Source organism: Microcaecilia unicolor, chromosome 8 (genome assembly GCF_901765095.1).
Source record: "Microcaecilia unicolor chromosome 8, aMicUni1.1, whole genome shotgun sequence".
Lineage (NCBI taxonomy): Eukaryota > Metazoa > Chordata > Amphibia > Gymnophiona > Siphonopidae > Microcaecilia > Microcaecilia unicolor.
Genome location: NC_044038.1, coordinates 13,846,762 through 13,862,150, shown reverse-complemented (window position 1 = coordinate 13,862,150; position 15,389 = coordinate 13,846,762). Strand labels below are relative to the sequence as shown.

The following is a 15,389-nucleotide window of genomic DNA, read 5'->3' as shown; positions in this document are numbered from 1 at the left end:
CTACTACTCCTACTACTACTTATCATTTCTATATCACTACTAGATGTACACAGTGCTGTACACTGGACACAAAGAGACAATCCCTGCTTGAAAGAGCTTACAATCTAGCTAGGACAGACAAACAGGACAAATAAAGGATAAGGGAGTTACAAGGTGGGAATGATAAAAATGGGTGCTGAACAAGTGAGGGTTAGGAGTTAAAAGTGACATCAAAAAGGTGGGTTTTTAGCCTAGATTTGAAGACAGCCAGAGATGAAGCTTGACATACAGGCTCAGGAAGTCTATTCCAGGCATATGATGCATAAAATGAATTTGCACATAATTGAGCCAGTTCATGTAAATGTATCTCATTCACATTTGTTGTGGCTATGATGTAAAAACCAGGCTGACCGGGTGTGTCCTAGAAACTAGTTTGACAGCTGTGGTTCTGACCAATAAGCTCTCCCACCTCCAGGTGAAGTAAGATCTTAAAGAGAAAGTTTAAACTGGGCGAGAAAAGGTCCAACCCACACATGTCACATGACCACTGAGAAGAAAAACGAGAAACAGCTGGGCTGCTCCTTTCCATTAGCAATCAGAGGACAGAAACAGTGAGGTTGTGGCAGACTGAGGCAGAGAACGATGATGGATTTTCTTCCAAATTTCTCCATAGAAACCTGGACTCTGCTTATTGCATTTCTGACCCTCCTCTTTCTGTAAGTACTGAGTGTAATAACAGCTTGGGAACTTCTTGAGTTTGCACCAAGGCTGAGAACTGGTTTTACAAGGGAGCCCAGAAGATCCTCTGCCCCCATTTAACAAGTTATGTAAAAGGCATGAATTGTGCAGCCAGAGCTAAGACGGAGGGATGGAGGGAATGGATGTGAATGACACTGCCCTGGAAGGGACTGGGGAAAGATGAGATGTTCACCTGTCCTGGACTTCTTACATTTTGTACTGCCTGAGGTTTTTCAGAATTGAAGTCTGAAAAACATTAAGTAATAATTATCACGTTAAGTAATAATGTGAAATGGAAGATCTGTAGAGCTTACAACCCAGTGGAGACACACAGGTACCATGAACAACAGGCTTTGATCAAGGAGAACAAGGATTTGAGATTCTTAAAGTGGGGGGAGGGTTAAGTTGGAGTTAAGTATAGTCAGAGAACAGTTAAGATGGTTTAGCCCCTGTGGTCTGTTTGGGGAACTGAATCTGGATCTGGGAGAGGAGGGTACAGGTAGGAGCTTCTGACCCAGGGGTGTAGCCAGCCCTTCAATTTTCAGGGTGGCGGGGGTGGTGGTAATGAATTCCTCTCTCCTTCTCTTCTCCCCCCTCCCCCCTCCGCATGCTAAACATACCCATGCTGGCGGCATGCCATCAGCTGCCAACGCTGGTACTTCTAATGCAACATGCTTTTCTTCTCCTTCCTCTGTTTTCTTACATGACAACATAAGAATAACCATTCTGGGTTAGACCAGTGGTCCACCTAGCCCAATCCAATCCAGGTCACAAGTACCTGACAGAATCTCAAATAGTAGCAAGATTGATGCTACTGATTCCAGGGACAAGCCACGGCTTCCCCATGTCTATCTCAATAGCAGACTATGGACTTTTCCTCCAGGAACTTGTCCAAACCTTTTTTTTAACCCAGATACACTGACCGCTGATACCATATCCAGAGCTTCATTTACTGAAAAAAATATTTCCTCCTCTTCATTTTAAAAGTAGTACCATGTAGCTTCCTTGAATGTTCCCTAGTAATCAATTTACATTTACCTGTTCTACATCACTCAGTATTTTGTAGATCTCAATCATATCTCCCCTCATCCATCTCTTTTCCAAGCCGAAGAGCCCTAAACTCTTTAGCCTTTCTTCATATGTGAGGTGTTCCATCCCCTTTATCACTTTGGTCGCCCTTCTTTGAACCTTTTCTAATTCTGCTATATCTTTAAAATACAGCAACCAGAATCGCACACATTAATCAAGGTGTGGTTGCACCGTAGAGCGATACAGAGGCAGCGGGACATGTTTATCCACTCCTACCCTAGCTGAGATAATATTTAACCATCTCTCTGAACTCACATGCAACTTTCTTCAAATCAATCGCCTTACTTTCTAATTCTTCCTACTTTCTTACTCATCTATATGTTACAACTTACACTTCACTATCAATTATAATGGTCTAGTACATATGGTGCTACGTGAGTAACATAGTAGATGACGGCAGAAAAAGACCTGCATGGTCCATCTAGTCTGCCCAACAAGATAAACTCATATGTGCTACTTCTTGTGTATACCTTACTTTGATTTGTATCTGCCGTTTTCAGGACACAGACCGTAGAAGTCTTGCCCAGAACTAGCCCCACCACCCAAACACCAGCCCCGCCTCCCAATCTCGGCTAAGCTTCTGAGGATCCATTCCTTCTGCACAGGATTCCTTTATGTTTATTCCACGCATGCTTGAATTCCGTTACCGTTTTCCTCCCCACCACCTCCCGCGGGAGGGCATTCCAAGTATCTACCACTCTCTCCGTGAAAAAATACTTCCTGACATTTTTCTTGAGTCTGCCCCCCTTCACTCTCATATCATGTCCTCTCGTTCTACCGCCCTCACATCTCCGGAAAAGGTTCGTTTGCGGATTAATACCTTTCAAATATTTGAACGTCTGTAGCATATCACCCCTGTTCCTCCTTTCCTCCAGGGTATACATGTTCAGGTCTGCAAGTCTCTCCTCATTCGTCTTGTAACGCAAATCCCATACCATTCTCGTAGCTTTTCTTTGCACCGCTTCCATTTTTTTTACATCCTTAGCAAGGTACGGCCTCCAGAACTGAACACAATACTCCAGGTGGGGCCTCACCAACGACTTATACAGGGGCATCAACACCTCTTTTCTTCTGCTGGTCACACCTCTCTCTATACAGCCTAGCAACCTTCTGGCTACGGCCACCACCTTGTCACACTGTTTCGTCGCCTTCAGATCCTCCGATACTATCACCCCAAGATCCCTCTCCCCATCCGTAACTATCAGACTCTCCCCGCCTAACACATACTTCTCCCGTGGATTTCTACTCCCTAAGTGCATCACTTTGCATTTCTTCGCATTGAATTTTAATTGCCAAACCTTAGACCATTCTTCTATCTTCCGCAGATCCTTTTTCATGTTTTCCACTCCCTCCCCGGTGTCCACTCTGTTACAAATCTTAGTATCGGCCGCAAAAAGGCAAACTTTACCTTCTAACCCTTCGGCAATGTCACTCACAAATATATTGAACAGAATCGGTCCCAGCACCGATCCCTGAGGCACTCCACTACGCACCTTTACATACTTTGTATTGTTGTTCGAATATTTTTACTGCTCTAATTGCCTCCTGCTCATGTTTGATCTATTCTTAATGTACACCGCTTTGAGTGAATTCCTTCAAAAATGCGGTAAATAAATCCTAATAAATAAACAGTGGCATTCTTAGGGGGGGCTGACACCCGGGGCGGATCGCCGATGCGCCCCGCCCCCCGGGTGCAGCGCCCCCCCCCAGAACAGCGCGACGCCCCCCCCCGGCGAAAGAACTCCCCGATCCCCCGGCGAAAGAACCCCCCCGGGTGCACGCCGCTGGGGGGGGGGGGTGCCGGGCGTCTGCCGGCTCTTCGTTTTCATGCTCCCTCTGCCCCGGAACAGGAAGTAACCTGTTCCGGGGCAAAGGGAGCATGAAAACGAAGAGCTGACAGGCGCGCGGCACCCCCCCAGCGGTGTGCACCCGGGGCGGACCGCCCCACGCCCCCCCCTTGGTACGCCACTGTAAATAAATAAAATAAATACATGATAATATGTCTTATTTTCTATCCCTGTCTTAATAATTCCTAGCTTCCTGTTTACTTTTTGGACACTGCCACCCACTGTGCAGAAGATTTCAGCACTACACTAGTTTTAATTTTTATTGCAAATTGCTGTTTTACATGTTTGTGTTAAAAACGGACCACCATGGACTTTGAGGTAGGCCCAGGTGGGCCCATGAGAATGAAAGAATTGGGGGGCGCTGGGGGCAAGAAGTTTTTTCTTAGAGAGGGGGAAGAAGGGGCAGGGCTTGAGTCAGATGGGTTGACTGGAGCCTTTGGGTGGTGGGACTTAAGTTCAAGGGGGAGGGGGGAGATCCTGCTCTGCTAGCCTGGGAGCATGCGGTCCGAATCTCCTGGGCTGCTGGAATAACACTGCTAGTGAGGGGGGGCTCACGATCAGTGTTATTCTTTTACCGCAGGATTCAAAAACCTGCAGTACTGAGATGCCGCAGGTTGCTGAATCCCGTAGTAAATCATGGTGGAGTAAACGATTGCTTTTTATGGCACCTTAATTACTACTTATCATTTCTAAAGCACGACTAGACGTACACAGCGCTGTACACTTGAATATGAAGAGACAGTCCCTGCTCCACAGAGCTTACAATCTAATCAGGACAAACAGGACAAATAAAGGATAAGGACAGAATGGGTTACCGGGGAGGGGGACTTTATTTTTTTTTTGGGGGGGGGAGGGGATAGTGGGCTCCGGGAGGTAGGGGTTTTGGATCAGATTTCTTTTCTTCTGCTGGGGCTTGGGGTAGTTACGTTTATAGTGTTTGGCTATAACAAGTCCTTGCTGTTTGCGTTCCTGTTAAACATTTATGGAGAAATGTGATGACTGCCGCTAAGCTATGTAGATGTCATACGGTTGTGCTGTTATGTAATTATGCAACTGATTATTGGCATGATACCTTGTAAGGCCACAATGTCATCAATAAAAAATGTTACAACGTAAGTGATAAGGACAAAGAGTAGCAAGATTCTAGAATCCCAAAGAGTAGCAAAGATTCCGGAATCCCAAAGACTACTACTACTTATCATTTCTATAGCACTACTAGACGTACGCAGCACTGTACACCTGAACATGAAGAGACAGTCCCTGCTCGACAGCTTACAATCTAATTAGGACAGACAAACAGGACAAACAAGGGATAAAGGGATAAGGGCAAAGAGTAGCAAGGTTCCGGAATCCCAAAGAGTAGCAACATTCCGGAATCCCAAAGAGTAGCAAAGATTCCGGAATCCCAAAGACTACTACTACTTATCATTTCTATAGCACTACTAGACGTATGCAGCGCTGTACACTTGAACGTGAAGAGACAGTCCCTGCTTGATAGAGCTTACAATCTAATTAGGACAGACAAACAGGACAAACAAGAGATAAGGGAATATTAAAGTGAGGATGATAAAATAAGGGTTCTGAACAAGTGAATAAGGGTTAGAAGTTAAAAGCAGCATCAAAAAGTTGGGCTTTTAGCTTAGATTTGAAGACGGCCACAGATGGAGCTTGACGGACCGGCTCAGGAAGTCTATTCCAGGCATAATCCCCTCCCCCCAAAAAATGTTTGTGCTAGAAATGTTTCTTTTCCTGAACTGTTACAGAGCTCAGTATCGCTTGCCAGTTTTGTTTTTAGGGGCGACATCAACCAATGGGGGAATAAGGGGGTATCCTCCCCTATTCTTCTCAGTGGCTTGCTGCTCAATACGAGCACTTTTCGGAAATCTAGATGCCCCCGGCTTTGTAAAATGATGATTTAGACATTTGTGAAATATCCCCCCGCATTGTATAACAGGACCCCAAAATGGAAGAGCCATTTGCACGCTTAAATTTATAGAATTCTAATGCTTAATGTATATGAATATACACTCGCAGAGCGCAAAGCACTTACCCCTGGATTCTATAGAGCGCACCTAGTGTTCCTGCCAAAATCCAAGAGTATTCTATAACAATTCGACTAACTTAATTGGCTTAACAAGCTAATCAGCATTGATAACGGGTCTTAACGAGCAATAATGAGTACTAATTGGCAATTAGAATTTACATGCACAACTCACTAAGCATATTCTGTAACGCACTGCGCCTAAATGCTCATGTGTGCAGCCAAAAAGGGGCGTGGTTATGGGCAGGGAAATGGGTGTTTTGTGGGCGTTCCAAAATTTATGCACGTTGTTCTAGAATGTGCCCCTGTGCATCTAAATCTACGCAATGGCATTTACGCCATGTTTTCTTTGGTGTAAATCAGGGGCGTAGCCAGACTCGGAGGGAGGGGGGTCCAGAGCCCGAGGTGAGGGGGCACATTTTAGCCCCTCCCCGGCAGCACCGCTGACCCCCCTCCCACTGCTCCCGCCGCCACCACCCCTAACAACTTTGACGACCCCTGCCGACGACCCTCTCGACCCCTCTCCCGCCGCCAACCCTCCACCGCCGTGGGCTACCTTTGCTGGCAGGGGACCCCAATCCCGGCCAGCCGAGGTCCTCTTCTTCCTGTGAAGGCTTCGTTCTATTTCTCACATCCTGCAAGGCTTTGTTCTGTTTCTGTGAGTCCGATGTCCTGCACGTACAATGTCAGAAACAGAATGAAGCCTTTGCGGGAAGAAGAGGACCTCGGCTGGCAGGGATTGGGGTCCCCCGCCAGCAAAGGTAGCCCACGGCGGCAGCGGGGGAGGGTTGGCGGTGGGAGGGGTTTCGAGAGAGTTTCGGTAGGGGGCTCCAGGGCCAAATCTACGGGGGCATTTTCCTGCCAGCTGAGAGATTTTTTGGGTGGTTGTTGGGCGGGGGGAGAACCAGTGGCGCACCAAGGGCGGGGTGGTGGTGCGGTCCGCCCCGGGTGCCCGCTGCTGGAGGGGTGCAGAGAGCAGCTGCGCGCCTGTCAGCTCCGCTGTTTCCCTGCTCCCTCTGCCCCGGAACAGGTTACTTCCTGTTTCGGGGCAGAGGGAGCCAGCGGAGCTGACAGCTGCGTGGCTGCTCCCAACACCCCTCCAGCAGCATGTGTTGATGCCAGGTATGCTGATGCGTCGGGAGGGGGGTGTTGAAGCGTCGGGGGGGGGGAGTGTTGATGCGCCAGGGGGGTGGTTGATGCTGCGGGGGGAGGGTGTCGTGCTGCACCCGGTGGGGGGGGGGGGGTGCACAGCGGCGATCCGCCCCGGGTGGCAGCCGACCTAGGAACGCCACTGGGGAGAACACTTGGTGCCCACCCATTTCTTGCCTAGGCCCACCCAAAATCTGTTGTCTGGCTACGCCTCTGCCCTGTATGCCAGATTATGCATATGTAGACCCCAGATAGTGTTTGTAAAATGTGTTTTTCATCCGTAGCTTTTGTTTTGTGAGAAATACTCGGCCATATTGGGAAGAATAATCATATCGTACATTCATATTTCATTTGTTTTCTAACCCAGATACGGGACTTGGCCATATGGGATCTTTAAGAAGCTGGGGATACCTGGACCCAAGCCCCTTCCATTCATAGGGACATTTCTTGGATACAGGAAGGTGAGTAATAGAACATTTTCTTGTTGTTAACCTTCAAATACTCAAGTACAACAAAAGTCTGCTAGCAAATCGCACAAAGGAATTCTTTCAAGTGGAGGAAAGACTTCAGTGGAGCAGTGCTAATTTTATGGCATGGCTGCTGCACAACACATCATCAGTCAGAAAACCTCTCCTGCCTATTTTAATGTTTTTAATCTCATTTTATCCTTTAAATTTTTATGTGAATTTAAAACTCCAGTTCTGAAGCTTTGGCAATAACCTTTGTAATCGTATTCAGCAAGGCATAAGTTCTACAGAGCCCCTTCGTTTCACTGAAGTTGCTTCTTCAGGAGCTGCCGGCTTACAGGCCACCACTTTTATTTAATAACTTTCTGAAGTACTAAATCAAAAATAGAAAAAATGGGAAAGGAATATCTAAGAAAATTTAAAAAGGAAAACTAAACATCAAAGCATCAGTACAGAGAGGTCATAATGTTTTCCGTCAATCAGTCACATCTGTCTTAGGGGTCCTTTTACTAAGCCGCATAAGCGTCTACGCACGCCCAACATGCGCCAAAACGGAGTTACCACCCGGCTTCCGCGTGGCTCTTACGGTAATTTCATTTTTGGCACGTGTCTGAAAAACATTTCCTTTTTTTCGGCCACGTGCCAAGTGGCATTTGACGTGCGTAGGTCATTACCGCGTGAGACTTTATCGCTAGGTCATTGGCTGGCAGTAAGGTCTCAGACCCAAAATGGACACGTGGCAATTTTGATTTTGCCGCACGTCCATTTTTGGCTAAAAAAAAAAAGGCCTTTTTTACAGGCGCGCTGAAAAATGGATCAGCGCGTGCCCAAAACCCAGGCCTACACAACCGCAAGCCATTTTTCAGAGCGCCTTTGTAAAAGGACCCCTTAGATCCTGTACTTTGCTAGAATTCTAGGGTCATTAGGCAATGCTCTGAGTTGTAAGTTTACTTTCCTTTTCTCTGGGCAGCGTCTCTGCTCTCACTGACCAGAGAAGTGAATCTCAAAGTCTCTTCCATACACAGAACACGCTTATTCTAGCAACACAAAATAACCATTGTGAGGGCCCCAAAAATCCGAAAGAACATTCAAAAGAAGGCCATTGTTAAAACTCCTGGCTAAGAATTGAAAAAGAATTTGGATTTGGCCTCTAAAAGTTTTTAATAATTCTTTTTCAGGGTCTACTGCATTTCGACATGATATGTTCCAAGAAATATGGAAAGGTTTGGGGGTGAGTTCTGAAAAAAAAAAACAATTAAGTGCTTGACGGCAACCCCAAATTGTAATTGCAGAGTGATAGAAGAGTTGAGAAATTCTGGCTGGCTGTGAGAAGCAGTTGTAAATCAGTGTTTAACTTATGATAAAGAACAAAAACCGTGTAGGTTTCATTCAAACGTGCGAAGTACAGTAAAGTGCGCTGTTTTCCCACCGCGTGATATTTGAAGGCAGATTTCAACATGAAACATTTGTTGTAACAGTGTTTTGAATTAAATTGTGTAAAGTGGCATTTGAGAATAAGAAGTAAAATTATTTTGTAATCGGGAGGTTTTTTGGCCAATGATTGGTCTAAAGTCACAGGCGCTGTCGTTTTTCAGTTGGCGAATGTATGAACGTTAGCTACAGCGTAAACTGTTGGCTGCTGAGGCCTTTTTCCATAATTGTTACATAGATAAAAAGGCCTCAGCAGCCAACAGTTTACGCTGCACGCATAGCACGCATAGATTCGGGCCTTCCCTCCCTGTGTCCCGCCCTTGTCTGATGTAACTTGTGCGAGGGCGGGACACAGGGAGGGAAGGCCCGAAGGGAGGCAATCTGCAGACTGCCACTGCTGTGCTTCTTTCACATGGAGCGAGGTCAAGGTGAGGCGCTATGATTTGAATTAAGGGGCACCTGGCCCGGTGGTGGACAGAGGAGAGCAGGTGGAGGGGACTGCAGCGCCGGGCCCCCCTTGGAGGCCCAGGCCCGGGGAATTTTGTCCCCCCTGCCCCCCCCCCTTTCGGCAGCCCTGCCTCCAGACATGTCCCTTCTGTGCTAAAAATAATGTAAAAAAGATTTAGCACGTGATTTGCACGCATAGATTCAAAAATTGGTGCAGGACACCTGAGTGCATCCCATGGTAAGCCATTTTGAGCTGCGGTAAGCATGCTAGCGCTTAACCCACAGCTTAGCAAAAGGGCCCCTAGGTTTGTACCTGAGGCAACAAACAGTTAAGTGACTTGTCCAAGACCACAAGGAGTGGCAGTGGGATTGGAACCCTGATCTCTCTGGATCATGGCCTCCCTCTCTAACCACTAGGCCAGTGGTTCCCAAACCACTGCCTTCACTGCATGCAAATCTCTCTCCTGATATTCATTGTGGATATCCTGAAAACCTGACTGGCTGAGATGCCTCCAGGATCAGGTTTGTTAACCCCTACACCAGGCTATTCTTCCACTGGTGGTCTGTTCATTGCCTTTTATAGCATTTAATGGCCAGTTATAGACATGGTAGCCTTTGCATATTATAAGGAAGGAAGAAGTAGGGGGTTTAGAACCCACAGCTGTCTCTAGTGTGCTTTCTGGATCTGAGCTTTTTATAGTTTGGGAGGGAGGGGGTTGATCTGTGCCCTAAGGGTTTCTTGTTTTTTGAGGCATAAATTAACAGTATTATCACTGTCTCTACTGTAGGATTTATGATGGGAGAAAGCCAGTTCTTGTCGTCTCGGATCCTGCCCTTGTTAAAACTATCCTAGTGAAAGAGTGCTACACTCTGTTCACCAACCGACGGGTATGTGTTTGTTCTGATGCCATGCTGTGCCCAACAGTGCCAGTCACAGTGTGCAAAATGCCCTATGCCAGCTGCAAAAAACTTCTTTGGTTTTGAGTAAAAAAATTGTGTGATCATAAATTTAATATTTTAGTTGACAGTAATTCATCTTTTTAATATGCTGCAATTTTTATTTATTGGGGGTGGGGGTGGGGTTGATTTTCAAACTGCCCACACTGGTGCTAAGTTTGCATGTATGTACTTTGTACCCATGGTTTTTGCCCCTGTTTTGAAACGAAAAGTATTGTATGTGCTTTGGCCTCAAAAGGGTCAAGGGGACAAAGTCCACTGGCTTTTTGGGTGAGTAGACTTCTGCTTGAAAATTCTGTGCAAATATTTGAAAATGCAATGCATAACCATGCTTTAAACAAACTACTTGAATTGCTGCCTCTCAATGTGGGTGAAAACATAAGCACTGCTAAGCAATGTGCAAACTGTAAGATGAACTGAAGACGGAAAATTTTCAGAAAGCCAAATTTATACGAGTAAAGCCATTTTTACATGTGGTAATCCCTTTGAAAATTTCTCTCTATTGTAACGTTCTTAATAGAGCCTTTCCCTGTAATATTCTGGGGGTTTTAAAACGATGAAGTCTGTATAAAGCCACGAGAGTCACTGAGGTTTTTTAAAAATGGCTAACGAAATGCAGATCTTCAGTGCTGATTCCCAGATAGTAGCCGACGCTGAATATCTGGACAGAGTGCTCATTGCCGGGACTATCCAGATACTGGCAATGTTGAGCCCGTTATCCAGATAAGGTTAGGACAGCGTATTTATAAAAGGGTGGGTAACATGCGGCAAAACAGCACGACCACTGGGAACGCCCAGGCGCTCTGCGGCAGTTCTGTCTTAGGAGTGCACCATTTCCCACGCTAGAAAATAATTTTTAGTTTCTGGTGCAGGAGTTGGGGAATAGGCGTTCCTTGTGGTAATTGGGCACTGTACGGCCTTTGCTAAACAGTCCGATTACTGCAGGAGTAGCACGTGAACCCTTACCGCTTACTAAATTGGTGCCAATTGGAAAATTAGCACATGGACATTAAGGGCCACAATTTAAAAATAAAGGGGTCCTTTTACAAAGGTGCGCTGAAAAATGGCTTGCGGTAGTGTTGGCGTGGGTTTTGGGCGTGTGCCGATCCATTTTTCAGCACGCCTGTAAAAAATGCCTTTTTAAAATTTTTGCTGAAAATGGATGTGCGGCAAAATGAAAATTGACCTGTGTCCATTTTGGGCCTGAGACCTTACCACCAGCCATTGACCTAGCGGTAAAGACTCACACGGTAACAGGGCAGTAATGACATACATGTGCCAAATGCCACTTGCTATACAAATAAGAATTATTATTATTATTATCTTGACTTATATTATACATGGGGACAGTTTAACAGGGTAGTCAGCTAAATATTGAACTAAGAAAAAAAAAACCCTGTTGTTCTTTCACAGGACTTCGGCCTGAATGGTATCTTGGATTCTGCCATAACAATTGCTAAGGATGAGCAGTGGAAGCGAATCCGCACCGTGCTTTCACCAACGTTCACCAGCGGACGGCTCAAAGAGGTAAATTATTTCACTGAATGTGTTTGGTTTTTTTTTTTTAAACTTTAACACTGAATGTGTTTTATCCACAGTAAACATTTTATTTAATCCAAAAATACATGAACAACAATAACATTGACCATTTAACCACATTCTTTTATCATTTTACCATTTCATAAATAGCTGCTCAAGGTCATGTCTCTTCCCTTCACTTGAGTTCATTTCAAATAACTCACCATGACTACAGTCATTACCATACAGCCCTTAAATAGGTGACCCGCTTTTCTTTCATCATTGTTCTACCTACATAGTTTTACTTCTAAATCATGCAAAATACGTTTGTCTTCCTAAAACAGACAACTACATTTCTGTTTCAAAGACGGCAAATGCACTTGTTTTTCCAAAGGAGCAGATGAAAATCCATTTCTGCTTGCTACAGCATTCCCCAGCAACACAATTTTTGAAAAATTTATATAATAGTATACCCACATCTGACCTCAGCCATTGAAATGTTCATCAAAAAACTCCAATATTTAACACTTCAGTTATTCACATTCCACTCCAACATGCTGTCCTTTCTCAAACGCATACTAACACTTCTGCTCCCATACTTCCTTATTATATAACCTATTTAAAGGACAGAACAACTTTCCATAGAATACATTCTATTCTATATTGCCTGACAGTTTTCCATCTACAGATAAACTTCTGTTCACGGCTTCACGCTGTAAGTAATGGATGGAATTCACCCTCCCTTGCTTGAGTTTTGCTGTTCAATTACAAAAGTAAAAGAATTCTGTTAAATCAATTTTGCAGCCATGTTCTGAATCAAACACAGCTTTCTTAGAAGCTTAGACAGCCCTGTATATAACGCATTACCATAATCCAACATTGACCAAATCACTGCCCGAACCAATGCTCTAAAATGTTTGTGATAAAAATTAGATCGTATAAGCCGTAATTGTTTCAGTTTGAAGAAAAACTTCTTAACAGTGGCGTTCCTAGGGGCGCTGACACCCGGGGCGGATCGCCGATGCACCCCGCCCCCCGGGTGCAGCGCGACCCCCCCCCAGCGAAAGAACCCCCCCGGGTGCACGCTGCTGGGGGGGGTGCCGCGCACTTGTCGGCTCTTCGTTTCCATGCTCCCTCTGCCCCGGAACAGGAAGTAACTTGTTCTGGGGCAGAGGGAGCATGAAAACGAAGAGCCGACAGGCGCACGGCGCCCCCACCCCCCCCTTGGTACGCCACTGCTTCTTAACTACCAAATTTACCTGAGGCTCAAAAGTCAGAGGTCAATCCAGCAAAACACCTAGTACTCTAGACCCCTTTTCCACATTAAAAATCATACCATTTAATAGCTGAATAGAGGATGGAATATTATCTACCTTCATACTGAACCATAAAAATTTCATTTTATCCATATTTAATTTTAACCTATTTTTTAATGACCAAACATTGAATCTCCTTCAAAATAGCTGAGAATTTTTCTATAAACAAAATGAAAATCTGCACGGACAGGAATCGACAGAAATATGTCATCAGAATATGAGAAAATGCATTTATTTGGTAAAAGCTGAATCATACACAGAGCACTCGTATAGATATTATATAATAAAGGATATCAATAGAAATCAAACAAAATAAAACATGGAAAAGAAAATACCTTTTTTATATCGGAAATAAGCAAATGTGCTAGCTGACAGTGTATATAAGTGAAAACATTCAAGCATTACTATGACAGTAAAATAGATACCATTGGAGATTCTACATGGAATGTTGCTACTATTGGAGATTCTACATGGAATGTTGCTACTTTTGGACATTCTACATGGAATGTTGCTATTCCACTAGCAACATTCCATGTAGAAGGCTGCGCAGGCTTCTGTTTCTGTGAGTCTGACGTCCTGCACGTACGTGCAGGACGTCAGACTCACAGAAGCCTGCGCGGCCACATTGGTGATCTACAAGGGCCGACTTCTACATGGAATGTTGCTAGTGGAATAGCAACATTCCATGTAGAATCTATAGAAATCAAACAAAATAAAACATGGAAAAGAAAATAAGATGATACCTATTTTATTGGACATAACTTAATACATTTCTTGATTAGCTTTCGAAGGTTGCCCTTCTTTGTCAGATCGGAAATAAGCAAATGTGTTAGCAGATAGTATATATAAGAGAAACATCAAAGCATTACTTTGACAGAGTGGGAGGGTGGGGGTATGCATGGGGACATCAAAGCATTTCACTGATATTCTAACAGAATGGGTGTTGGTAGGTGAGAGGAGGGTAATAAACAGAGAAATAAACAGAGAAATACAGCTTATGTTTTATAATGAGTTGGAAAACCCAGATCCTTATTAAGTCCTGTTTGTTGGGTGTCAAAATATTCAATCATTCTTATTTCAAAGGTCTTACGTTCCTGTATTGTTTTAAAATTACCTTTCAGTATTCTTACTGTGAAATCAATAAAGGAGAAATCGGTGACCCCTGTGGAACCCCACACGGGGAAACCCAAGACTCCGAAAATACTCTATCTTTTAACACCACATAATCTCTAAACTTAAAAAAAACCCTCTCAAACCATTTCAATACTGTTCCTGTCACACTAATCTCCGATAATCTATATAATATAATATCATAATTGACCGTGTCAAATGCAGCAGGACACATCAAACTGAAGTTAAAAAAATCCACTTTTTCTTTCAGATGTTTCCAATTATAAAGAATTATGGAGATATCCTGGTGAAAAATGTCCAGAAGAAGGTGGAAAAGGATGAAGTTTTCCTCATGAAGGAGTGAGTTAGGTCTCTGAAAGTGATGAGTGGGGAGCAGGATAGTTCAGCAACAGAGTGGGCTTCCCCCTCCCCCTCCCCCCACACGCTCACTTCTCATGAAACTGAGCATGTGGAGGAAATGGGGCTTTCCCTTCATGCTCCGTTTTGCGGAAACAGAGCACACACTCGGGCGGGGGGGGGGGGGGGGGGGGGGGGGAGCCCGGCACAAAGGTGGCAGTGGCTGCAGGAGGGAGGAGCACTTCTGTTGGGGGGGGGGGGGGGGTTGGGGACCCTCATCAGCTCAGGTGTGTGGGGGTCACAGGGGAACAGACTGGTGGCAGAGCAAGGCAAAATTTTGTGACCCCCCCCCCCCCATATAAAATTGAGATCTACCTACACACCTGCTTCTGAACTGCATTGTATTAAAAGCCTCCTGGGGAGGCCCTAAAAGTCTGTGAACCTGCAAATGTCTCCTTCCAGTGGATTATAACTTTTGCCTTCAGTGTGTGTAAAGTCACAAGTGGTAGAGGGTGGCTGATCCCTGATTCATTAGCTGGAAGATCAGTGTGACAATACTTAGTGGAGGAGTGGCCTAGTGGTTAGAGCACCGGTCTTGCAAACCAGAGGTGGATGGTTTAAATCCCACTGCTGCTCCTTGTGACCTTGGGCAAGTCACTTAACCCTCCATTGCTTCAGGTACAAACTTAGATTCTGGTTGCTGTGGATAGGCAGACTGGATGAGCCATTTGGCTCTTATCTGCGGTCATACTTCTACGTTTCTATACTGATGGAGTGGAATGGGTAGATGTGAATCGCTTGTCCACTCTTTTCAAAAATACAATAACATAAGAACATAAGCACCGCCATACTGGGAAAAGACCAAGGGTCCATCAAGCCCAGCATCCTGTCTCCGACAGTGGCCAATCCAGGCCTCAAGAACCCGGCAAAAACCCAAAAAACA

At 45.0% G+C, this 15,389-nt stretch overlaps 1 protein-coding gene across 1 annotated transcript in view; it reads left to right on the top strand.

Moving 5' to 3' along the window:
- The first annotated feature begins 550 nt into the window (after positions 1-550).
- Positions 551-15,389, top strand: part of LOC115476722 (cytochrome P450 3A9-like) — a 54,470-nt gene continuing 39,631 nt past the window's right edge. The window contains 6 exon segments of the mRNA XM_030213274.1: positions 551-695; positions 7,211-7,304; positions 8,489-8,541; positions 9,977-10,076; positions 11,559-11,672; positions 14,361-14,449. Of these exon segments, the coding sequence (XP_030069134.1) occupies positions 622-695; positions 7,211-7,304; positions 8,489-8,541; positions 9,977-10,076; positions 11,559-11,672; positions 14,361-14,449 (524 nt within the window). The 5' untranslated portion in view covers positions 551-621.